Source organism: Anopheles gambiae, chromosome 2, assembly GCF_943734735.2.
Source record: "Anopheles gambiae chromosome 2, idAnoGambNW_F1_1, whole genome shotgun sequence".
Classification (NCBI taxonomy): Eukaryota; Metazoa; Arthropoda; class Insecta; order Diptera; family Culicidae; genus Anopheles; species Anopheles gambiae.
This window is the reverse complement of record NC_064601.1, coordinates 7,151,580-7,175,705: the sequence shown is the minus strand read 5'-3', so window position 1 is coordinate 7,175,705 and position 24,126 is coordinate 7,151,580. Positions and strand designations below refer to the sequence as shown.

The following is a 24,126-nucleotide window of genomic DNA, read 5'->3' as shown; positions in this document are numbered from 1 at the left end:
TATTTAGTTTATCTTTACTCTTTATTTAGTTTGTGTTACGTGGTAAATCTCTCCCTTGCGACCTGTTTCTGTGTCTCTGGAGGACGGTGGATAATTTTTGAGGCATCGTTACTCTAGTTACTCTCCAGCGTAAAGATGTGTTACATGGTTTGTTGTTATTATTGCTACACACCCTCCTCGCAAGGGGCCGAGGGTTGGGGACGTCGTGTGAGCATACCGATCATCAACCAGATTCACGCAATTTGCTTAGTGAACAACACGTGCACTAATAATACATTTACAATTCGTCTCGTCGCTTACAATTTTCGTCGAAGAAGGTCCAGTTCCAGCTTATTCTGGGCGCATTGGAAAGTAATGGTTCGTGCCTGATTCAAGAACAAGATGGTACTACCGCTGCTGAGTCTCCCACGCCATCCGTCTTTCTCGATGCGTGCATACATGTCTATTATATAGCTAAATTGTTGACAAATAGGTTTGACATCCTTTCCCTGGGTGAAAATGTGTTGAATGTGTGTTTGTGTGGATGTCTCTATGACGCGTTTAAGGTGTATTGGCAATGTGCAACCCTCTTAGTACGGGCGTTGTCGTTGATCATTCCGGTTGTTTCTGTCACTGGAGAGGGGAGAGGAGACGAAATATTAGAATAACATTTCTCACAACACTCCCGCACACACTGTTGGTAGTAGATACTTACTTTCCTCTCATCGCTCCGCCACCATAGCCGCCACCGTTGTCCCGTCCTCCGCGATTCGATCCTCCGTAGCCCCGATCCTGCCCTCCAGCACCGCCACCCCGTCCGCCACCGAACGAGCCCCGATCCCGACCGCCACCAGCTCCTCCTCCTCCATTCCGGTTGCCACCATAACCGCCTCTGCTACCGCCATCAGAACCATCGCCATCGCCCTTCGGTGCCTTGCAGCGGTTGCATTCGTTGCGCCAGGCAAAGTTTTTGTTGTTACATTCGCCACAGTTCCAGTCGCCCTCGCGATCCTGTCCCCCGCTGCCACCGCCGAATCCACCACCCCGGCCTCCGCCCATCGCACCACCGCCGCCGGGTGGAGGACGCGATCGGCTGTCGTCTCGATCGCCGCCACCACGGTTGTAGCCACCGCGATCGCCGCCACCTCCGCGATCACCGCCACCACCCATTCGATTTCCGCCGCCGAAACCACCGCCACCGCCGCCGCCGCCCTTGTTGAAGCCGCCCCGATTGCCGCCCTTGTTCTGCCAGTTGCTGAAGCGCTGAGCCAGCGTCACCTTGACGATGGCGCCATTGAATTCCTTGTTATCGAACCATCCGATGGCGGACTGGGCGGCACTAGCGTCATCGTACGTGACGGTTGCCTCACCCTTCATGTTGCCCGTTTCCTTGTCCTTGTACATCCAAATTTTGGGCTTCTGGGTGCGCTTGTCACGCTATAATGGTACGAAAAAAAAGAGTTAAAATCAATACATCAACACAACAGAAACGCTATAATCGGACGCGGGCGCGCTTCGACGCCTCCAAAAGCCTACCTTAATCACACCGATCGATCCAAAGCGTTCGGCAATTTCCTCTTCCGTAGTTTCCGGTGTCATTCCCTGAATGAAGATTGTATCCTCCTGCGTGATCATTTCACCCTCGGCTACACCAATGCGACGCATACGGCGGTAGCGCGCATTGCACATTTCGTCATTAGACGAAGAGAGACAGATAGATAGAAACGAATACGGAAAATGTTCCGATCGATCGGGAGGTGTGATGAGAAAAATAGAGAAGAAAAAACGCAAACCAAGTATTAGTGATCGTTTGGATAGGGGCCGTAACACAGTAATTGAGTACGTTTTGTTAAAGTTAAATTAAAATATAGTTATGCCTCTTTGTAAACTGTTGTTGCTTCAACGCTTTGCATTCTTGTATGACCCTTGTTTTTGATGATATTTAAAGCTCGTGGTGGTATACCATTAAAGCTGGATGGTGAGCTACACCTCTTGGTTCCGAATCGTATTTATGTACCTTTCTTTGTACTATTTCAATTAAAGCAGATCCTATCGAAAACCTTGACCGTTGAGATAATTCATTTCATATACAGTTTACGTGGAATACATGTTGTTTAGTAGTGGTTGCACTATTTTATGACATTTATGTAATACTTTTTTGACGTTGGTATAAGCTTCACACGGTGATGTTATACATACTGAGTTTTTTGCAACACGCTGGACGAAAGCCACACAACCACAGAAATAGTAATTACTATTATGAATCAGACACAGTACTCAGCTTTAATAAACTCTTCACAGCGAGTAATGGCATCTTGAACGGAGCTTTAACAATGATTTCAACCAGCGTTATATTATTTCATCAAACAGCTGCTACCGAGAATTGCATTACATTATGCATGAAGCGAACGATTATGGAAAAGTTTAAAAATTCAATTGAGATTCTTTCCTATCTGCACTACACGTTTAGGTGCTGTTTGCTTACGAAAGGGTTTTTTGTTCTTGATTGCTACAAAACTATAACGACAATAACGACTTCATGCACAATTGATGAGAAAATTGATTGAATAGATAAAGAAAAATAAAGAATAGCAACAAAAGTTTAAGTACGTTCGATAAATGTTGAGAGTGCACACGATTCTACACGAAACAAAGGCAATGCTGAACGTCATCAACAGTATTTCCTTGCTTTATAACTGGCAATGTATAGTTTAAGCGGTTGAAAAACAGAAAGAAAGAATCGTCATTCAAATTCGTCTTGGACAGAACATCTCATGAAGATGGTAACGGAGCTCCCATCAGATAAATATACAACACAGTAGCAAATAATGTTTGCTCTCTACAAGTAATCAATCCTTGTGAGCATTGAATAGTAGAAGGAAAACCACAAGACGCGTGATCTTTTGTAGACAATTAATAAAAGAACTTGAGATGAGATAGTAACATTAAATAGCAATTGTTCTTGCTTCTGTTGGAAATCGTAATGCGCCTTTCTTTCTTAATGTTTTTTCTTCCCCTGCTATCGACTTTTTTTCTCTCCCTCTCTTTCGTATCTCTTTCGATAGGTATTACCGTCACTAGTAGCAGTTTGAAGACGTATTTACTATATAAAATAATAGAACAGTGAAAAAATAATATTTTCACCGAACAGTCGCTCGGTGTTTACCTTTGTTATAACCACCCTTGTTGCCGCCGCCACTGCTATAACACATGAAACCAAACACCATTTCGTTACAAATTTGTTGATGATCGCACGTACACGCACATACACAGTAGAGTAGAAGTAGTACCAGTAGTAGTAGTAGTAGTGGTAGTAGTAGAAGTAGTAATGGTTGAGGTAGAAGTAGAGGTAGAAATAGGTTGCACATAGTTTTAAATGGGTTTTAATCAGTTCGGGAACAATTGTTTCTTCTGCTCGTTTCAAACCGATCGGCAAAATTCAGAGTGGTAAAGTATGGAGTGTATTGCAAACGTATTAAACTACATGTAAACTAATTGATCAGGATAGAACTCTGCTTCTCATTGCCCTCTTTTTGCCTTGCTATGCAAAGGAAAGCCAAACAAATGTTGACGACTGGGCAAGATAAAAAATTATCCTGAAATATCCAATAAAACCAACAAGGACCTAGTACATTACATTAAACAGCCATGTGTGCAACACATGCCAATAGAAGACAACAAAAAAAATACAAATTATTTTAACATTTATATCAATAGTTTGGAATTGTTCTAGTCAGGAGTACTGACAATCAAAATATTCTGGGTATAAAATATGATCAAGAACCGTCGACATATGAACCACTTCATTTCAAACAAAGCAATTACACAGCTTATCAGGATCGGTCAACCGGTTTGTTTTCATAATTTTCTCGCAATACATACATACATACATCTCTTAGACGCTGGCAATGGACAACGGACGAAATGGGTTTTACTTTTGTACAGTATTCTGTCGATATTGCGAGTCAGATGTTGAGCATTAAATAGAAAGGAGCTTACATGGAGTTTGCGAGGGGATAAAGTATGGGACAGAGATCGTTTACAACCTACAGACTCTACTGTCGATGCTCACCTGTAGCCGCCGGTTTGGTTACCACCTCTTCTGTCGTAGCCGCCGCCGCCACCACCACCGCCACCGCGGTTGCTACCACCGTACCCGCCACCGTCACCACGGCCTCCGCCACCATTGTAATCTGCATGAGCAAAGAGATAAAAATAGAACACATAATTATCATCCGAAATACGGCATGTTTTGTTGAAATAGTGTGATTTGTTTTCTTCTAGCATTCTTGCTACGCCGTTTTTTTAATCTTTTTTCTCTATCACTCTCACGCCCGTTCCCTTCTGCTAACTACACACTGCTTTAAAATTCGACCAACGTCAAGGCTTCGGTGTCCTTGAACGGTTTCATTCCTGTTTCGGTGTCTACGCGCCACCATATCCCACCCACGTACGTACTCGAAACAGCCTGCCCCGACCAACAGGGAAACAAAGCGGAACTTACCACTTTGGCCACCGCCGTATCCACCGCCGACAGAACCGGAACTCTGCTGACCGTAGCTGCCGGCACCGCCACCGCCACCACCGCCGCCGAACTTGCTCATTGGAGGAGGCTGGCTGTAGCTTTGGTTAATCGCTGGTGGAGGAACGCTATACGGCGCCGCACTCCCAAAATCATTACTGCCGTAGCCACCGTACTCTGTCGCAGGAAAAACATGGTAAAGAATAAGTCTAAATGTTGTTTTCAAACTGTGCGACTAGAATGGGTACTGGTATGGTAAATGGTTCGGCCAAGCATGTGTTCACAAGCATGCAAACACATTCGCCCGCACTCTACCATGCGAGGCAGGTAGGAGAAAGAAAAAAACGGCACACACATTTCGTGAATGTGAGGTGCTTTGCTTCGATTTTCAAGATGGACGACGCCATCTCTGCTCTCGCCGCATCGAATGATGAAAGCCATCTTTTCTGCACCGTAGATCGTAATTTGAGCGACTGTATCTAACGTGCCACACGGCAGCATACTTACGGTCAGCCATTGCGATGAGGTTGTGTCGGTAATTCAGTAAAGTACACCTTCTTTTTGGCACCCGAAAAACTCACGCACCGCGTTGTTGTTATCTGCCCGAGAACACCTTTTTATTTGAGCGCTTTAATTTTTCACGTCAGTTGGGGGCCGAGCCGTGGATGTCACCAACACATGCACGCAGCATCGGACATGCTTGACAGATGAGCGCACAGTGTGCGAAGAGCTTCTGTCGGGGCCCCGGGTTTCAAATAATATTTTTGAACTATTTGCAACACTACATTTGTCCCTGATTTGGGGCAGTGGAAATATGGACTGATTTTTTCTTTACACTTTCACATCACCATACAGCCAGCACTTGCAAGATTTCATTCATAATATGCGCGCCGTAAGTTTACAGCACACTGTTCCCGCAGGACACTGCAAGCACGCACGTGCTGCTACACCCTGTATGTTTACGTTGTCAAACAGCGGCATGAAAACAGCGTCGTGCTGTCAACAAATTAACAACTTTTGGCGAACCACAGCTCCGAACGGGCACAGCTCACAATTCTTCGAGGCAATCAGGCTAATCGATTGGTAAAGTAGTGGCCGTGGCCTGGGTGTGCCGAATGTTCGTCCGTTGAGTGTGCAGTTTTATTTCGTGTACTCACTCCCTCCCTTCCAATTACCATTCTTCCCGAGTAGGACCGAAGGTGTAGACTGCGTGTGTGTGTGCGCTTTTGTGTGTTGTTTTTGTATATTAAATGTGCTCATAGTCCACCCATCGGTAGCCCCAGTAGCTCCATCATTTGTCCGGTACGGTACTAATTTGGTCAACGTGAAATCATATTTAGTTAGGCATGGCGTCACCCTTCCGCTATACACACGCAATCACTGCCAGGTATGTACTGCGCTCTTTGCCAGCAGCGAAAAAAGGTGGGGTCCCATGTGTCTGAGACCCCCGGGGGATCAAATCATGCAGTGCAAAGGCTAATTGTTTTGCTCGATTTGCTCAATCAAACCGTACATCCAACGCCCATTCTTCCAAATGTGTCGCGTGAAAAGCCATCCTATAACGAGGTTATAGGCCTACCAGCTCAACGGTGTGTAATGTATGTTTGTTTTTTTCCCCCCAAACCTCACAGAATTCCACTATCGCTAAGAACACGGGGAGAAATAGATCTAGAAGAGGCAAAATTGCAGCATGAAAGCTATGTAAAGATGTTACGTGACCTAGGGTTGGACGTGATCGAACTGCCGCCGGACGAAAATTTACCCGAATGTCCGTTCGTCGAGGACTGCGCCGTCGTTTGCAATGGAATCGCTTTAATTTGCCGGCCCGGCGATCCCCATCGGTTGCAGGAAGTTAGTAAATCGATCTCCTAAACCCTTTGCTAGCAATCTAAACACGCTTCTTGGTTCGATTCGGTATGCTACACAATTGCAGGTCGAAGCGGTACGGGCTGTACTGAAGAAGGAACTGGATCTTCCACTGGCTGAAATAGCCGATCCAAACGCTAGACTGGACGGGGGCGACGTGCTGTTCACTGGGCGCGAGTTTTTCGTCGGACTCAGCAAGTGGACCAACGAGGCCGGTGCTCGCGCTGTGGCGGCCGCCTTTCCCGAGTATCCCTGTGTTCCGATTAAGGTACTGGCTAGCGGGACGTAATGTGCGGTTGTGTACACATTCCATTTACCTCTGATCTCAGTGCTGTATGTGTTTTCCGATCCTTACACACCTTGTGATTTTTCGTCTAATTTCTAACTGACTCTATAATAGCCTGTACCTCTAAATTGTGTCAAATGATCGCGTTAAGGCATTAGTGTACATACATATATATGACCGCCCATCGTCGTTGTTGGCACTAGAGCTTACATCTTCATTTGTGTGTATCATCATTGTGTAGAATTGCTAAACAGAATTTCGCCTTCGCTCGAGTGATATTAGACCGATGTTCGTTTCGCTCGTGTGTCTGAACTTGTACAGTTTTATTTTTGTTTAAAAGATTATATTTACGACCATCGTACGAATGCTGCAATACGGACTGCAATGACGAATGAATCGCGACTCCATCTGTAAAAGATACCATTTACCTCGGAACCGCTTGTTGTTCATCACCTTTATTACTCACCTTTTTATTTACTATACTTCCCTTCTCTCACTTTCACTTCTCTTTCTCTTTTTCTCTCTTTGCCAACCACCATCTCCACCAAATTATTCTGATCCTTACATTTTACACACTGTCCTTGCTTCCCAACTGATTCGTTGTGTATATGCAATCTGCGGAATCGAATCGCACCTGTGTGCACCACTGTATATCAAATAGGTAGAAGACGTAGACGAAGTGGTGAATCCTATTACGTTGGATTTAGTCAGTGGAGTCATTCAGGTTGATACGTTACACTATGCTCTCGTGTATTTGCCACAAAAACAGAACACAAAAAAAAACACAAAAGCAAAGCTAATTTTTCTTTTTCCGTTATTTAAACTTTATTCTCTGCATATGTTCGTTCCAAAGCATTGTGTACTTCCAACATACCCATGTGTACCCGCAGCGCTTACGATTTATATTATGCGTTATCAGTAGAACACAGATCGCACGATGGGTTTGCTTGCTTTGGTCCGATAATGGCCAGTTTCATTTGCACCTAAGAAAGCTGCTACTTTGGTCAACTTACCGAAACGGACTCATACGAATGTCAGGCGTCCTCCTTTACACGTTGTTTATGCATGATTACTAATTTTAGCATTTTGCTTTTTAAATTCTTTTCTAAATAGAAGGAGCCTCTTCTAGTTTGATGTTTGGTGGTGTTGTAACTTTACAAGTGCATCAATTTGAAATGGTTGAAATGACTTGTTTTTTCAGTGCATTTCTTTTATGTGTTTTTTTTTTTAAATTTATCGAGCACTTTTTCAACTATGCCAGCAGTAGTCTGCTTTTTTGCAAATTTTAAAATAGTTTGATAATTTGTGCCCTGGCTAATTTGACGCACTGCAACACCAGCGCAGCTTGAGTATCTGCTTACAAGTGATTTTACATTATTCGCTCTGCGGCAGTACATCAAAACCGGCGGTCACAAGTTAACCGTTTGTCTATTCTCGTTTTCGCCAGGTAACTGAACATCACCATCTCAAGTATTACGTGTCCATGGGAGGACCCGACGTACTCTGCGTCAGTCGGAGCAAGGAGTCGCAAGAGATCTTGAAACGGATCGAAAGGGAAGCAACGTTTACGTACCACACGCTGACGCTACAGGAGGAGACAGCAGCTAATGTGCTGTACATCAACGGCACACTCGTCACGCGATCCGTGGACGAAATTCCAGTCTCGACGCAGGTAATAGGAATGGGGCCTCACCGACGCTACTCTGTTGACCGGTGGCACTGTCGTACGAGCTAACGCTTTTCGTTTTTCCTGCAATCTTCCCAGATTTTGTCGCAGAAAATTGACGCTCCACGCCAGATGCTGTACATGTCCGAGCTGGGCAAGTTTTCCAACGGTCTTACTGCGTGCTCTATTCTGGTCAAACGTTCCAAGCACATCAAGAGCCTTTGAACGAAAAACAAAACACGACACATCGACTCTAGAAACGCGAGAAACGTTACATTTTTCTCTTTTTTTTTTCGTTAATTAACTTATTTTGTGTGCAGTGTGTGTTGCAAAACACAAAACATTTTTTTTACGTATTTTATATATAGTTTTTGTGTATGTTGTTCCATGACCGAGTAATTATGATTATATGTTTGCTTTAGGAACGAAATATTCCTGAAGATGTGTTTTTAAATCTATTTATTCTTTTTCCATAACTGGTTGTGTATGTTTGGCAGCGAAACCTGCTGCTCACAAGTATTGTGAAAGTATTAAATTTATTCTGCACACATTTCAAAAGGTTGCCGTGTCGCGTGTCCACAGAAATGCGTTAGTATTTATCAGTTGCGTTTGCATCTCAGTTTCGTGTAGATGTGGTTAGTAATTCCAACACGGCGGCAACTAAACATATTATTTTTCGCGGACAATTGTCGATACTAGTCATCTAAGTGGGCATTACTGCTTTCCAACTCCAAAACCCAAACACTCCAGTGTACACCACCACGCCACGAGCGAAATATGCGCGTTGCTAATGGTACAATTCTTGCTGCTTAAAAAATTCCTGACTTTTTCCCAATTTTAAACCACTATCGTTCCAATGATATTAATCTTAATGCTAGCGAATACTCTCTCTCTCTATCTCTCTTTTGTGGAGTGCGAAGAAAAAGGGGTCGCAAATAAAAATCTCATTCTAAACCTAACTCAATTCTAACTCGATATTTTCGGTCGCAACCGGTGTTTTTTGCTGAAACTGTGCGGTGTGTGAGGAGTACAAATGTGTATTTTGCAACTGTTTCTCGACAAATAAGTAAAACGAAGAAAAAAAACAACAAAGGGAGATATTTACAACGTAGCAATTTAGTTTGTAAACGACATGATTTTTCTCTACTATCTCTAATACACGCGAACCTTGATAATTGAGCGAAAGGAATAAAAGATGTGAAATTGTAGCTTCTTTAAAGCATCTGTTTTCCTGTCTTCTCTCACTCTCTCTCTCTCTCTGAACGAGAAATATTGAAAGAAATACATCGTAAAACATCTCTTCCCCGGAAACCTTCTGAGACAATTTAACATCGTTGCTTGCGATACTTTAGAAAATTATTTGTTGTGTGAATTGAAACAAAAAAAAGTATATAAAACGAAAGCAATGTAACATTAATTTCAATGTTTCCGAAAGATTTGTCCTTTATAGTTACAGCAATAATAAAATCACGGACGTTTCCGTGGCGGTTTTAATATTCCACTGCTTCCAATGTTGTTTTTACCACCAGTAAGTGTTCAATTTGTTCTTCGCTTGGTTTAAGCGACAATGTTTACGTGTTTTTATTGCAAACTCGTGTTGCAATAACTTTTACGGTCAAATAATTTCTTGAGCCGTATCTCTAAATTCCGCCACTTACATGTCAGAAGTGTTTGCTACTGTTAGAATGACAGAATATCGATGATAAAACCATGATGTTGCTTACTGTGCGTCGTCCATGTCGCAGTGTTTAATTTTACGCGTCCACGCAAGCTTATTGGACGTGCCTAACTTTGTCAATGAAAGGTTTAGGACGAATAGTTGTTCCATCGCTGAGCTCATTCACTGCAAGTGCCTCCGTGGCAGATTCGGCCCGCCGGAAAGTAATGGTACCAAACAACCCGTTATCGGGGTACCAAATGAAATCAATCTCGCCGTACGATTCATATGATTGATAAATTGTCTGTTCGTCGGTCGCTGTAAGAGAAGACGGTAAGGAACCGCAAAATGGAGGGAGGGAGTACATATCACATATTTGTTTCTGCCAAATAACCATCTTCACGCGAGACTAGGAGAAGGAGGGCCGGCCGGGGTAGAGCAGGGGAAAGATTTCGGTTCAAATACTTACGTTGCCTCATGGTGTAGTAGATTGTGTATCCCTCTCGGTGGATCGGTTTTTCCGAATTGAACGAGACGCGCAGACGGCGTCCCATTATTTTGACGTTGTTCATCTCCAGCGCTTTGAAGGCATGGTCGCGGTTGGAGTAGTTGAAGTACACTTCGCCGAACCGTTTACGGCGCGCAAAGTCCACATTCTCCAGACGCCCGTAGCGGGCAAATATGTCCTCAATCTCTCTTTCCGACATCTTGCTGTTAACGTTGCCGACGAAAACCGTGTGCTTCTGATGCTTCGTGTTATAGCGTCCAATGTTGTACATGTCCCGTTCCAAGGAATATCCTCGCCTTGGTTCTGACGGCGGCCGGGCCTCTCTGGATGGGGTCCTTGAACGGCGCCGCCTCTGGCGGTAGAACTGGGGAGAAGGCGAACGGGATGTTCGCGACCAGCGCACGGGCGATCGCGTCCGGGACCGGGTCAGCTGGCGCGAACGGCGAGACCGCGAGCGTGATCGGGAGCGTGATCGCGACCGACCATAATTGCGCGGTGACGGAGAGCGCGAACGTGACTGTGCACGGTAGGGCGAACGGTGGTATGAACGTTGAGGTGAACGACGGGGTGAACGACGGGGTGAACGACGGGGTGAACGGCGTGGTGAGCGCGAGCGTGATCGAACATTTTGCCGCCTTGCCGGTGGTGATGGTGAAGCATCGAATGAGCTTCCCGCGTAGTTGACATCTTCCGGCATTCTGAAGCGCCACTTGGCCTCCAGCTGTATCTGTATCTCCCGCTGCTCACGGTTCAGCCCGGCAAGCAGATCGCGCAACGCATCGACCCGCGATCCCTTGCGGTAGTCAAAGCGTTGGCGCAGCGAATCCAGCTCTTGTGTGATGGCGATTTTTTCCACCCGTATCTGCATATAGCGTTCGTGCGCCAAGCGGTCCGACGGAGACACGGAGCGCATCTGGTCCGGAAAAATCATTTTTCCAGCTGGGTAGGTTGTGGGAATGCTGCTAACTGTCGCCGTCGTCGTCGTGTGCGTGCTGATCCGTTGGCTGGTGGACGCACTGTCCGATCGAGCCGGCGAAATGCGTTTACTTCTACTGCTGCTCTGCTCGGCTCGGCTGTGGCTGCTGCTGCTGCTTGTTGAGTCCTTTCCCTTTCCTTCCGGCGATTTTTGGCGCTTCGAGCTGGTAGAGGGTAGCAACGCCGTTACGTTCGCTTCATCCTGCTCCAGCTTTTGCAGCCTACGCTGGATCTCCTGCTCCTTTTGCTTAATGTAGCGTTCCATCTCTTCCAGATCGCTGAGCTTATCCTGACATTCCGATTTGATGCTGCGCCTTTCTGCTATCACCTTCCGGAGATCAGCCGATGTTGCGTCCGGTGCCAGCGGGGGAGGAGCACCGCTCGTCGACGCCTTGGGTGATTCACTGGGTGCATTTTTTATTTCCACCTTTACCGGTTCCTGCATTGGAGGCTTTTGCTGCTTCGGGGGGTTGTCTTCTTCCTTGTCGGCAAATATATCCGAAAGTAATACGCGGGGTCGCCGCTTCACATCATCCACGTCGTCCAACTGAGCGCCTGGGCCACCTTTTTTAAATCCATTCTGTTTCAGCACATCTTTCAGGCCTGTATTTTTCGGGTGAGTTTACAGTTAAGCACGGTTGGCATAAGTGACCGGGAAGGATCTATGCACAAACTAAGACAAGACTGCGACATCCTTGTGCGGACAGCAACTGGGAATAGTTCTGGTGGTTGGTTGTTGTTTTTTTTTTTGTGTCAACTTACAGCAAACTTCAACTGGGTGATGGTCGATAGCCCTTACCCCACACGCTATACGGGCTCCTTTAAGGTCTCGAAAGATGATGACGAATTCATTTAAACCTACTTTTTCGGCAAAATACAACCCGCCGCATCCAAGAAAGCCGCGCGTGACTCGTGCCACGCTAATATTTTCCTCTAACGGATACATTAGAAATAGTTTTGTTAATAATATATGCTTTACCGTCCGCTAACGCTAATGATCAATGTAATGTGTCAGCTACGGGTTTGTTTTCGATTATGACCAAATGAACACCAAATGAAATATCCACACGACATTCCACTCCGTTCACAATACGTTCAACTGGATTAGACTTACCTGTGAGAACTTTCACCATTATGCCTTCGACGCAGTCGAGCTTTGGGCTTTCCGCAGCGATGTGTTTGAAGATCAGTTCTCCACCTAACTTACCCTTCAGCCGGATGGCTCGATACGCCTCCAGATAGTTGGCGAAGCTGACGTACACCTTCCATGTGTTCGGATCATATCTGCTAGTTTCATGGCGCATGGCCAACACTTCGCCGGCACGATTAAAGTATTGCTTCAGCGCTGCTAGCTTCATATTCTTGGGACAGTTGTAAAGAACCACTGTAAACAAACATCACAAAACACTGCATTTAGCACTGCCCAACTACTAGCTACTTTACTCCCTGACATCTTTCGCTTACCTTCAAAACTGTATTTGTTTGGGTTGGGATTGCGATAGTGGGGATTGTGTGCTGTCTTGAAAATGATATTGTCCATTTTTTCCTGCTCCTCCTTCGCTTCAATGTCATGCAGATAGTCGAACTTTGACGTTCCATGTACCTTTCCCTTGGCGGCTTTCTTCAGGGAAGCGCAACTGGAAACGAATCGCTGAAAATCCTTCTGGCTTACCGGCATAACGAAAACCGTATAGCCTGCGATGCAGTTGATTTGGCACGCCTCGGCCATGCTGATCGGGTGCGTAAAGTGCACGATCGTCGGACCATTGTTGCGCACCATTTTCTCTACGTACAGCACGTTCCCGACGTCGGCGAATGCCTGCACGATCTCATCGAAAAATACATCTAGCGAGTGAATGAAGCACACGGTAACATTAAAACCACATCCCACCGAGCGTATCGTATCGATCCGACGACATCAACTTACAGGTTGGCACATAATTGATCAGCACGCTCTGATTTTTAACCGGATACAGTGCTTCCCCAGGAATCATGGTGAACACGGTGCAGGTAATGTTGGACAGCACTACCTGGCGGCAAAAGCAATTGATCGCACGCTGCTGCGATTCTTCGTTCTCGTACGTGATCATGTAAACCTTCGTAAACACCGCGTTTAGACATATGCCGCGCTCGATGCTTACGATTGGGCCGAATTTTTGAAAGAATATAACGACATCTTCGTCGTAAACGTCTCGTGGAATATTTTCCACTTTCACTGAAATACAACAATTGGATTACGGTGCGCCGGGTTACATAGAAATACTGCTACCTACCCGACGTTTTGTTGGCGGCTTTAAATCGGAGCTTTCCAAAGCGCACATCACGCCGGTAAACGAGCAAAGGACTGTATTCTTCCTCAAAACACTGCTGATTATCCTGCTGCTGATCCATGGACGGATCATAATCATCCTCATTCTGGTTGAACTGTCCCATTGAGTCATCGTCTACGTTGTCGTAGTGCTGCTGGTCCTGATAGTGATCCTGATCCTGATCTTGATTCATTCGGTTGTTCTGATTGTTGCCTCTGCTCGGTTGCTGATTATCAAAGTACTGCTGCTTCGCGCGCAGCAGCTCGTTGTACACGCGCGGCGTTTTGTAGCTGTCCAAATCTTCCAGCCGCACGCGCACATCCTCATCCAGAACCTTTACCGAGACCTGCTGGCCCTTGAGCATAGAATTGTCCAGCTTCCGTTGCGCCGCATGAGCCGCAGATCGTTCAGCAAACCCGACAAACGCGTAGTAATTGGTAGGGATCTGTACGGCTTCCACATTTCCGTACCTGCAGCAGGCTTCGAACAGATCCTCTTCGCTCGTATCTGTGCGGCGTAGCGTAGAGGATAAAGTGGAGAGGGAACATAAGTGTGTGATAGGGTCGAAAAGGAAAGCAGCAGTACGCCGGAAGCGGAACTTACCAGAGGACGTGTTTTGTATCACTATTGTAAAGCCGGCAAGAAACTTTCGGTCGTCATTGGACAGCAGCACGCTCAACCGATGCGACTGAAACAGCGTTTGGTCCAGGTTGCATGCTTCCAGCGCTTGGTCTTCATTCTCGAACAAAACAAAGGCGATCTTGGTGCGGCAATCATTTCGATTTTCACGCATGAACGTCGAGCCGACGACATTTCCCGACGACCGCAGGAAGCTGTGCAGTTCCGCCAGCGACGTTTGCTTGGGAATATTAGAAATATACACCACTTCGTTTGGATCCATCACGAAAAGATAGAAAGATAGAACCAGCAGCCAGCAGCTTGCTGCTAATTTCCTCACAAATGACAGCCAGCGGCGTTCGAGCTGTCACATCTGTCAAATGGCGCAGGCCGCAAAGCGTAAACAAGGGGTGTACGCCTGATAGTGCAGCATATAAATTCTATAAATTTACTGTAAGTTTGTCGTAAAATCGGCGAATGATCGCTAAAATCTGCCCAATTAGCTCTTACTTACAGCTACACCATGGAAGGTAAGTGCACCGTATCGATTTGCACCTTTTAAGGTCGAAACATTTGCTAACACGTTCTGCTGGCGGCTGCTGGTTGTCCTTGCAGACAATAATAAAAACGAATATTATTTCGGCAATTTGCCGAAATCTGCCACGGAGGGTGAGTTACGAACCTTTCTCAAAGATTGTGGAAAGATAACCGGGTTCGAGTATCGACTGGCCAAGTGTACCTACTGTCCGACAAAGATTGCGTACGTAAAGTTTGCTGAAAGTTTGGGTCGGGAAAAGGAACTGGATTTGAATAAGCAAATGTTCAAGGAAAAGCGGCTGTTCTGCGCTAGCACGAGAGCGGAACCGTTCTTCACGCCACTACTCTCCGTTGTAGTCCGCTATCTGAACGAGCGTAAGTAGCTTGCAAACCCTTAAAACACGACCGACTGCTAGCCTAGATTTACACCTAACCCAACATTCTTTCTGTCCGTTCTCCCCAGACATCACCGAGGAAGACCTGTACGCACACTTTGAAGCAGTTGGGTCGGTTGAATGTGTACAAAAACCATCGCAGAACTATGCATACGTGTCCTTTAAGGATAACGCATCCATAAAGGCGGCAATGGAGCTGAAGAAGTCGCTGAAGGGCATTGAACCCTACATCGTAGAAGTGAAGCGAAAAATCAGTATGTTTCTAGAGCAGAAAAAGGCCGTAGCGTATGCAAGCATCAGGGACAAGTGCGACAAGCTGGATCTAGTTTACGATCCAGACGCGGAACATGAAACTACATGTAAGTAAGCCGCACCAGAATTGGTAGTACAGTACAGTTCAGTACCTCAAACATAATTCCCGAAAATGTTCTTTCTGTGCAGTGCTTGTGACCAACATCCCCAGAAACACCGAGGAGGATGATGTGGTCGAATTTTTGGGCAGGTTCGGGAAGATTGTCGACTGGGAGATGCAAAAATCGGCTAGCTGCGTGATGTCCAACATTGGCTACGTCACCTATCAGCATCCGAAGATGGCGCGGACGGCATTTCTGCACGCACCTTTAAACTTTCAGGGCTTTGGAATGGAGGTGTACAATCGGTTGCTGGGGTACACGTCGAACCCTTCGGACCAAGCTGTTATCATACAGCGCACGAGTGTTTGTGAGTACTGCCGTGGGGCGGAAATGAGCGATTGATTGTTGATCGAATGTTGAAATGCTTCCAGATATAACTAACGACGAGATATTTGAAACATTTTCCGAGCATGGGCGCGTCGAATACATACAACGCATCGATGCCGTTAATTACAACACAATTGTCCGCATGGACTCCGAGAAGGCGGCCCGGGATGTTAACCTACTGAAGCTTGTCGCTGGCGAGACGGTGGCGATACGGCCGTACTCGGCAAAGCGCTACGTAACTCCCACGTACGCTCCTCGCAGCACGGATACACGCACTCCTCCAAGGCGGACGCGCAAGGAAAACATGTTACTGCACATTAACGACATCGAGGAGCGCAAGAACATGTCGCTGCTGCCAACGGCGTTCAACCCGCAGTACTGCAATCCCAACCCGCAGTACTACCGGAACGAGGTGCAGGTTTGGAATTATGGGCCGAGGCAAGGTTTGATAGAGTTTAGAGATTATTTTAAAAAATACGGGACCGTAATCAATTTGCGCGAGCTGAAAGAGTACAGCACGTCGCCGATCCGTGTCGCTTACCTTAGCTTCGAAACCAAGCTGGAAGCGAAGCGCGTTTGCAAGCTCAACAATTCGTTCATGTGTTCGCGGCGGCTGGTCATCCTGATGGCCGATCACTGTATCGTGCATGATCCGAAACTGTGTGTGAAAGTAACCGACCTCACGGAAGAAATAGCCGATGAGGATATTTACGACCGGTTCAGTATGATAGGCGACGTCAAGTATGTATACCGTCCCAAGGTGGAGGCAGCCATCGTGTGCATGGCCAAAGAGAAATGTCAAGCGAGGGCAATGAAAGTGATGTGCGTGGGTCGCTTTTGTGTAACTGTATCTTCCCTGCCGGGTTCGAACAATCCTCAGCAGGGAATGGGAGGTACACAGACCAACGACGGGCCGCCAGGGATGATGCAAAATTCAGCTCCCATTAACCCTAATGTGGGTCCGGGAGCTGCATCTGGCGCTCCTTGGAGCGGACCGGTGCAAAATGCTCCGATGGGGCCTAGACCGATGCGTCCAATGGGACCGGTGGGTCCGATGGGTCCGATGGGTCCGATGGGTCCGATGGGTCCAATGAGACCAATGGGACCGATGACACCGATGGGACCAATGGGACCAATGGGACCAATGGGACCAATAGGACCAATGGGTCCTTCTAATCCAGGTGGCCTCGGTAGCTGGATACCGCCACCAATGTCTGGTGGTATGAGTAGACCGGCTGGACCCATGTCTGGTGGACCGATGCAAATAGGCGGACAGGAAATTAGTCCGCGGATGCGAGGTTTAATGCAAACCGTCGAAGCACAAATGATCAAGTGCAAAAACTTCACCTCGCTGTCAATGGCGAATCAGTTTAACTTGGTTCGCGACATAGTCAATCAATGCGTCACTTTCCCGTACTTTTTGTCCCTGAGCGGTGATGATAAAATTCGTTATCTCATCAACGGAGACAGCGGTTTTCAGCAGTTGAGCAGCTTTACGCTCTTCACGTATCCGGAGCAGCTGCAGATGCTATCGATCATTGAGGACTACTACCGTAGCACTAGCGAACCGGGCAGCCTGCCACCTCGATCAGCCTCGACGCCATCGAACACGCTCGTAGTGCTGACCAACGATACTGGTGTGGCGACGCCCTTGCAGGAATCAGCCCCAATCGACAGCGAGCATTCACCGACGGGCGAGCAGGATGTCGACGACGATGATGATATTCCACCTGCACCATCCCCTCCGCCGGCACCATCGTTTCGTTCCAGATCGCCAACTCCAACCAATGACGAGGATGAATGGAAATCTGCTTCCACCGGTTCTATCAACGGTTCGGAGGTGCAGAAGCGGCTGCTAGAAAGTTTTGCAGCAGCTAGTGCACAAAACAAGCGGGCCAAAACCGGACTGGATCCGCCCGCTTACAAACGGGCTAATTGGCCCGAAAGACCATTCGTGCAAGTTAGCAATCTTCCGAAAAAAGCCAGCAAGCAGTACGTCGCAAAGCTTTTCAGCCACTATGGCAAAGTTGAGTTCGTGTCAGAAACGAAAACCTTCACGCCTGATTCGAAAACGATGATCGTGAAGTTCGAAACCATGTATCAGGCTTACATGGCACTGGAGCAAAATCTGAAGACGGTGCTGGGACGCCTGATCCGTGTTACTGTCCACGAGACGCGCTACAAAATGAGTGCGAATCGTGGCATAGGAGTGACCTGTAATGGACGTGAGTGTGTCGCCTCCGCCGACTGCTTCACATTGCCGATGTGCCCAATCCCAATTGATGCTATTTTTTTGTTTGTTTTACTTTATACACATACTCTCTACAGCCTATTCTGAGGTGGAAATATTTGAAACGTTCAAGTCTTGCGGAAATATCGTTTTCATGAGAACGGTCGGAACGCCTGGAAATGAAGTGTGTGTGCTTGACTATCAGAGCAAAGATTCGGCGGCCGCCGCGCTCAAGATAACGTATCTGCACAACGGAAGCCGATGCAAAGCCGTGCCCTACAGTCTGGTAAGTTTCGGACAATGTGTCAATCCCACAGGAACGCTTGAGACGAAATCTTACCCCTTTGCACGTTTACTGTTCATCAACAGCCACCTCCACCAGAAGAAATGAATGACGATAAAGTTGTTTTAGACTAATTAGCTCATAACATTTATGCATAAGATAGTGTTACGCATTGTGTGCAGTTGAAAAACTGTGAATGACACGCGGTCGAAATGCCTGTAAGGCGTGATTACGAAGTCGTGTGCGAAATGTTCACTAGGCCATAATACGGCCACCGCAATCAAACAGAAAAATATGTTATTGATTGAGCAACAGTCGGCGCTCAATTAATCCAACCATCATTATGTAGTTGGCCGCACAATTCAGCATGTGTCGTAAGCGCGACACAGCGAAGGATTACTTACTTTAAGAAATTTTGTTAGACATAAGCTGTGTGTAGGGAAAGGGACAACTGCATTAAAAGCAATTCTTTGTAATTATTTTAATGCAAACAAGACTCTGCCTTTAGGACATGTGCGATATAGATAATTTAAAGTAATAGATGAGTTCAAAACTGAAACAAGACAAATAGTCATTCATCCACAACCATCTGGTAAGTATTTTTAAGATTACACGGATATCAACCGCGAAAAGCAAAATTAATGCGCACCGTAAAGGCTTCCCCCGGATCCGCCATCAAACACTGGAGAACACAGGGAGTGAAGAACCCGGAAACTGGAAACTAGACACTGGAAACTGGAAACTGGCAACGAACAACATTACATCCCACAGCTGCCGATTGTTGACCGTAGCCAAGATAGACAGAGTGACAATGTTGTAAAATCAGCATCGTGTTAGAGTAGGTTTGATTTTACTACTATTTATCATTAACCAATAAACGGAAGAGTGAGTTACACCGCGAATAAAAGGATAATTACATTCAAATCAATCCAGTACCGGTACTGCTTTTAAACAGTGAATAAAACATCGTCTCATCACTTTCTTTGAAGACTTTAATGCAGTCTTTTTTATTTATTTATTTTTTTTTGCACGGTTTTGACCATTTCTTTCTAAACTATCACACAATTAGGATTTCGTTACACTTAAATCTCGATTCGCTCTAAATAAACTGTTTGCGCTTATTTTATCTTATTTTTTTTCGTTTTGCTGTTGCAGCACTAGAACTAATTGTCGTGTCATGTTGCTTTCTTACGGTTGCTTGTGTACGGAACCTAAAATTGTACACATTAAAACTTAAATTTCATTCGATCATTTGTAAACAAAACAAAACAAAAAAAAGCTGACGGATATTTGTACCACCTTTTTCTATATGAGAGTACAACGGACCATACGATCCTGTTGTAAAATGCAAACGGAAACTCTTCTTCTGTGCTGTGCGCGGTGGTGCTGTCCCACCGGTGGTTTTTCTGTATGAAATGAGGAGACAAAACACACAGAGAGAACCTTCATAACCGCACCAACCGCGGTAGCGCCATCCACCATCGCGCAAAAGACCGGGTAAAAGAGGGGGGGGGGGGGGGGAAAAACAAAACTTATGCCTGAATGACTTAATCCCGATAGTGGATATGAATCAACGATAATCGTATCACAGTTGAAACATCATCCTTTCTTGTAACGAAAGAAATGTTCTATTCCTGTGGCAAATTCGATCGCCCTTTCGCTAACAAACGTGCACACCCGGGTTTGCACTTGCCAGTTGTCGCCACGCCACGAACAATCATAATACTAACACATACAGCAGACTTTTCTTGTTGACTTTTTATACTTTTTTTGTTTTTGTTGTTTGTAAATTATTATAGTTTTAGTGGCGTTCCTGTGTAGTATCAGTAGCCTGCTTACAACTAATCACTAACAACGATCTAATGATGAAATATCGGTTCCCGAAAGCAATCGCGGGACCTTTTTTTTTGTGTTCGACCGCTTTCGTTTCTCTAATAGCGTAACCGATGAGAGCGCAAATGTAAATATGTGTGTTTTTTTGCGGGGGAAATATTTTATGAAAGACAAAAAAAAAGTAAGAATAAAAATGGCTGAAACATAAAAAAGGAACTTGCACACTACCCAAACTCACGATACAAAAAAAAAAAAGTTGGACTTTCTTCTCAAGACATACGCGACGACGGTTCCGTAAAGGTTTCGATTTAAGCACATTGTTTTGTTCCCTATTCTTAACGGGTAGGTGTAGTAGGAGGGTTGATTCCGCATTGCACCATAAATCTTTACCAACTAACACAACAGATTAAAAGTCCTATGCCACCAAAACAAAGGGGGGAGGTAAGTATTGTACACTCTGGGGCGTGCGGAACCAGTACAGCCATGTAATTAATAATTATTCTTCAAGTTCGTTGCCACGGTGGAAGCGTTTGTGTGAGCACTCGGCATGTTTCCATCACCAGTATGTTTCGGTGATGGTAGCGAATGCGTTCAAAATTCGTTCTATTATTAAGCGGTGTACTTCCAACGCCAGTACACACCCACACACGGGTTCGTATTACACAGCTAACAGACGGGACGAAGGGATCTGGTTCCCTTCGTAAGTACAATGGCATCCCCCAGATGCAAGCATCGGCTACCGATGTTGCCCAGTGTGCGCGAAATTCGTAACCAGCAAAATTGGGAAGTGGCATGACTCGAGAATCGTTACTTTTCATTGAAAAGTAAACGCAAATTCTACGCACACACACACACAAACACATTTATTCCAATGCAGCCCCACCGGCGGAAGGACAGTTAAACAGTATTAGCTCTCTATGGGGTTGTGTTATTATGCGCTTACACATTACACACGTTCGTCGTACAAAGAATAAGGCAATTATAATCGTAAAAAAAATAAATCGCCCCTTTTCCACTTTTTTTCTCGCTTTGTGAGTATTTGCATACCTTTTTCGATGCTTGTTCCCGCCCGACTGTGGCTTCAGTAGGACGTTGGAGCGACGAGCGCACGCAGCGATGGCACAAACTCGGCGGCCAGTGGGTTTAGCGTCGACTTCTCCACGTTCACATCCTTGGGCTGGCGGGTCTGCTGCCCCTGCTGTCCCTCTTTGTCGAGCTGTAGGCTGGACAGGATGTTCATCAGACCGCTGCAGGAGAATGGGATACAGGAGGACACGATAACGATAGGATACGAGGCAATGCAGCAACTCCGAAAGGGCTTCGGTGGCTTCCCGGGCGCGCGCACTCTCTTACCTTTCTCTCGGCACATTGCCTACCAGCGCCGTCGAGGCCATCCGCTCCGCCGAAGCCATCTCATCCATCATCATCGCCTCGATGCACTGGTCCATCAGCTCTTCCTCCTCTAGCCGTTGCATCTCCTGCATGTCGAACTCGTCCTCGTTCTCCATCCACATGTACTCGGCAAAGTCGTCCGCAGGGCCAGTGGCTTCCTCGTTGGGCGGTGTGCTCATGCTGTCCCCGTCCGAGTCGTACGGATCGTTCGGATACGGGATCGCGGTGTTGCGGACCGCCACCGTTTCTGCGTCGCCTCCACCGCCGCCGCCACCAGCGCCCCGATTGAACCCGTTGCCCGCGTGCAGGGTGATGTGTGTGTAGGTGTTCGAGCTGCTGCCGCCGATGTTGTTGTCGGGCATCTTCATTTTCATTTGCTCTGTCGCTTGCAGGACCGATCGGCAAACGATTTGCTTGTGTGTTTGTGTGGGTGTTTACTGAAATAGAGACTATTATCAATTTTATGTAATGAATATTTGAATTCACATCAGTGCTGCAACTCCCTGGGGTTGGTAGGCGAAAAGAATCATGTAGGCCGAGACCTATCTGGCCTAGTGTATCTGTATATATGTCTGTGTGTGTGTTTCAACTTGTTATGCGTTATTTGTTTACTTTCGCCTTCGACTAATTATAAACAGTTGGCTAACGTACTCTTCCAAATGACGTCTTCTTCCTCTTCTGTTGCACCTCTACCAAAACAAAGCTCATAATAATAATGCCTTTCTAGGACAGTGACGGTGGGGAGGGGGTGAAACAATACACTTGATATTCCGTACGCTTCTCGTTTGCGTGTCACTGCCTCCATTGCTTGAAGTTGCTTCGCTGCTTTTACTATCTCAAGGTGAATTGGAATGGCCTTTACACCGTAGGGGGTGAAGGACGCTTGTTGGTGGACAAGTATCTCTTCCATTCAGCCCTGCTTACCGTCACAAAATAATAATGGTACTAGTCCAGAAACGTTTGCAACATTTTTGGAAATCCATTTTTTTTACTCTGGAACATGGATGCACAATTGACCCTCTCCCAGGCGCCTAACCAGTATTGCAACACCAGCACACAAGCAAGAATGTAACAAACCCGGTAGCACCTCCATCTTTTGCAGTTCATTACCTCAAGGAGAAAACGCTTAATAATGTAGCTCACAACGTCGCAATTTTGCGTTACTTCGAATTTCAGCCTGCCGGAAGGTTTTGCACGAACCAAAATGCGCGTTGACACCAATTTGTACGCTACGCAAGTAATTTCGTACGAAAATTTCAACAATCGCTCGAAAATGTAAAGTTCACTTGAGAAAATTTGGTACACCTTCGGGGCCGAGCGTTTTGTTCGTTTCTTTTTGTGCGTTCGCCCTGCTGCTGGATTGCTTTGTTATTTTTTTCCCACTGGTGGCGATGGCGACCCGTACAGCAGTATTCGTGCACGGGCCACTGACAGGGCGAGTCGAGCAGTTTATGTTGTTGTTCGAGCAGCGACCTGACGGCTCGCCGCATGACATTCGGGTAATGTTTGAACCGTAACCGAACAAAATGCGTTGGAACAGAATTTAAAAAGCCTTCTAAGAGTTTGGGTTTGGAAAAGTTGGACCAGCAAAATATAAGAAAATGCAATAAATTGATGGCCATCAAATATCGTGACAGTGGCAAGTGGAATTTTTCGTTCTACTTTGCAGAGAAATTAAAGGTAGCTTTTAATCAGCTTTAAAACAGCTATGAGGTGTTTTAACAAAGCCACCGGAGTGGAGTAAGCTTAGCAAGCGGATTATAAGCGCTGCGAACAGATGTATCTAATGCAAATTCATCCTTTTTATCGATAGCCCAACAATCGTTGTTGGTCCAGGGTGCACTTTAAAGGACTGGACTAAAGTCAGAATACTTTATCCAGCGTATGAGAGGACGGTTCTGCGATGGGATTCGAACTGGATAGTGGGTTGCAGTGCGTCCTTCACAAGACTGTACATTTTCGCAAATATACAGTCAAAGGCTCTTAAAAAGTGTTTGTGATGTTGAATGAGTTTTCAAATTATTTATGAAGCAGCTTCTCATCTTTGCACATGCACACACTGCATTGTACACTAAAAGATGCAACTAGAGCACTGCAAGCGGATAACAACAAACTTTCAAAAGTTAAACAATTGATTTACTATTCTCGCCGTGCAAGGATAACAACATGGATAGCAGCAACACTTTTCTTTGCAAGCTGTAGTCACTGGGCAAAAGGTTGTGTGCATAATTCACTGGTTGCATTGCATTGTGTGCAAAACGGTAGAGTCGATAGGGATGAACGGCGGTGGAAACTTTCACATTTCAGTGTTTTGTCATTTAATTTAAAAT

The 24,126-nt window shown here is 46.0% G+C and overlaps 5 protein-coding genes across 12 annotated transcripts; 2 read left to right on the top strand and 3 right to left on the bottom strand.

The window, feature by feature from the left end:
- Nucleotides 1-2: 2 nt before the first annotated feature.
- LOC1281527 (RNA-binding protein cabeza) lies at nt 3-5,205 on the bottom strand. 5 transcript variants are annotated; one of them, XM_061646448.1, is made up of 7 exons: nt 5,009-5,205; nt 4,484-4,678; nt 4,052-4,172; nt 3,146-3,180; nt 1,516-1,625; nt 695-1,416; nt 3-612 (listed from the first exon to the last, which is right to left on the bottom strand). In XM_061646448.1, the coding sequence occupies exons 1-7, from the start codon at nt 5,016-5,018 to the stop codon at nt 570-572; spliced, it is 1,236 nt and encodes a 411-aa protein (XP_061502432.1). In that variant the 5' UTR covers nt 5,019-5,205; the 3' UTR covers nt 3-569. The 5 variants fall into 5 exon arrangements, with proteins under 5 accessions (XP_061502432.1, XP_321451.6, XP_061502433.1 ...); XM_321451.6 differs by having other exon boundaries at nt 3,146-3,177; nt 5,009-5,170; XM_061646449.1 differs by lacking the exon at nt 4,484-4,678 and having other exon boundaries at nt 5,009-5,169.
- A 247-nt stretch (nt 5,206-5,452) lies between these two features.
- Nucleotides 5,453-9,538, top strand: LOC1281528 (N(G),N(G)-dimethylarginine dimethylaminohydrolase 1). Of its 3 annotated transcripts, none has more exons than XM_061646454.1 (6): nt 5,473-5,584; nt 6,133-6,352; nt 6,435-6,635; nt 7,315-7,377; nt 8,101-8,325; nt 8,419-9,538. In XM_061646454.1, the coding sequence occupies exons 2-6, from the start codon at nt 6,209-6,211 to the stop codon at nt 8,542-8,544; spliced, it is 759 nt and encodes a 252-aa protein (XP_061502438.1). In that variant the 5' UTR covers nt 5,473-5,584; nt 6,133-6,208; the 3' UTR covers nt 8,545-9,538. The 3 variants fall into 3 exon arrangements, with proteins under 3 accessions (XP_003435894.1, XP_061502438.1, XP_061502437.1); XM_061646453.1 differs by having other exon boundaries at nt 5,481-5,888; XM_003435846.2 differs by lacking the exon at nt 7,315-7,377 and having other exon boundaries at nt 5,453-5,888.
- LOC1281529 (uncharacterized) lies at nt 8,762-14,791 on the bottom strand. The gene is made up of 8 exons (XM_061646444.1): nt 14,372-14,791; nt 13,733-14,275; nt 13,387-13,674; nt 12,924-13,304; nt 12,574-12,843; nt 12,222-12,392; nt 10,446-12,062; nt 8,762-10,294 (listed from the first exon to the last, which is right to left on the bottom strand). Exons 1-8 carry the CDS (start codon nt 14,667-14,669, stop codon nt 10,092-10,094), a joined length of 3,771 nt encoding a protein of 1,256 aa, XP_061502428.1. The 5' UTR covers nt 14,670-14,791; the 3' UTR covers nt 8,762-10,091.
- On the top strand, nt 14,775-20,083 carry LOC4577377 (uncharacterized). The gene is made up of 7 exons (XM_001238492.4): nt 14,775-14,916; nt 15,002-15,298; nt 15,387-15,677; nt 15,760-16,038; nt 16,103-18,283; nt 18,387-18,574; nt 18,658-20,083. Exons 1-7 carry the CDS (start codon nt 14,910-14,912, stop codon nt 18,703-18,705), a joined length of 3,291 nt encoding a protein of 1,096 aa, XP_001238493.4. The 5' UTR covers nt 14,775-14,909; the 3' UTR covers nt 18,706-20,083.
- Nucleotides 19,550-23,238, bottom strand: LOC1281532 (polyadenylate-binding protein-interacting protein 2B). Of its 2 annotated transcripts, none has more exons than XM_003435845.2 (3): nt 22,907-23,238; nt 21,758-22,245; nt 19,550-21,651 (listed from the first exon to the last, which is right to left on the bottom strand). In XM_003435845.2, exons 2-3 carry the CDS (start codon nt 22,168-22,170, stop codon nt 21,486-21,488), a joined length of 579 nt encoding a protein of 192 aa, XP_003435893.1. In that variant the 5' UTR covers nt 22,171-22,245; nt 22,907-23,238; the 3' UTR covers nt 19,550-21,485. The 2 variants fall into 2 exon arrangements, with proteins under 2 accessions (XP_003435893.1, XP_321456.5); XM_321456.6 differs by having other exon boundaries at nt 21,758-22,233; nt 22,907-23,225.
- Nucleotides 23,239-24,126: the final 888 nt, after the last annotated feature.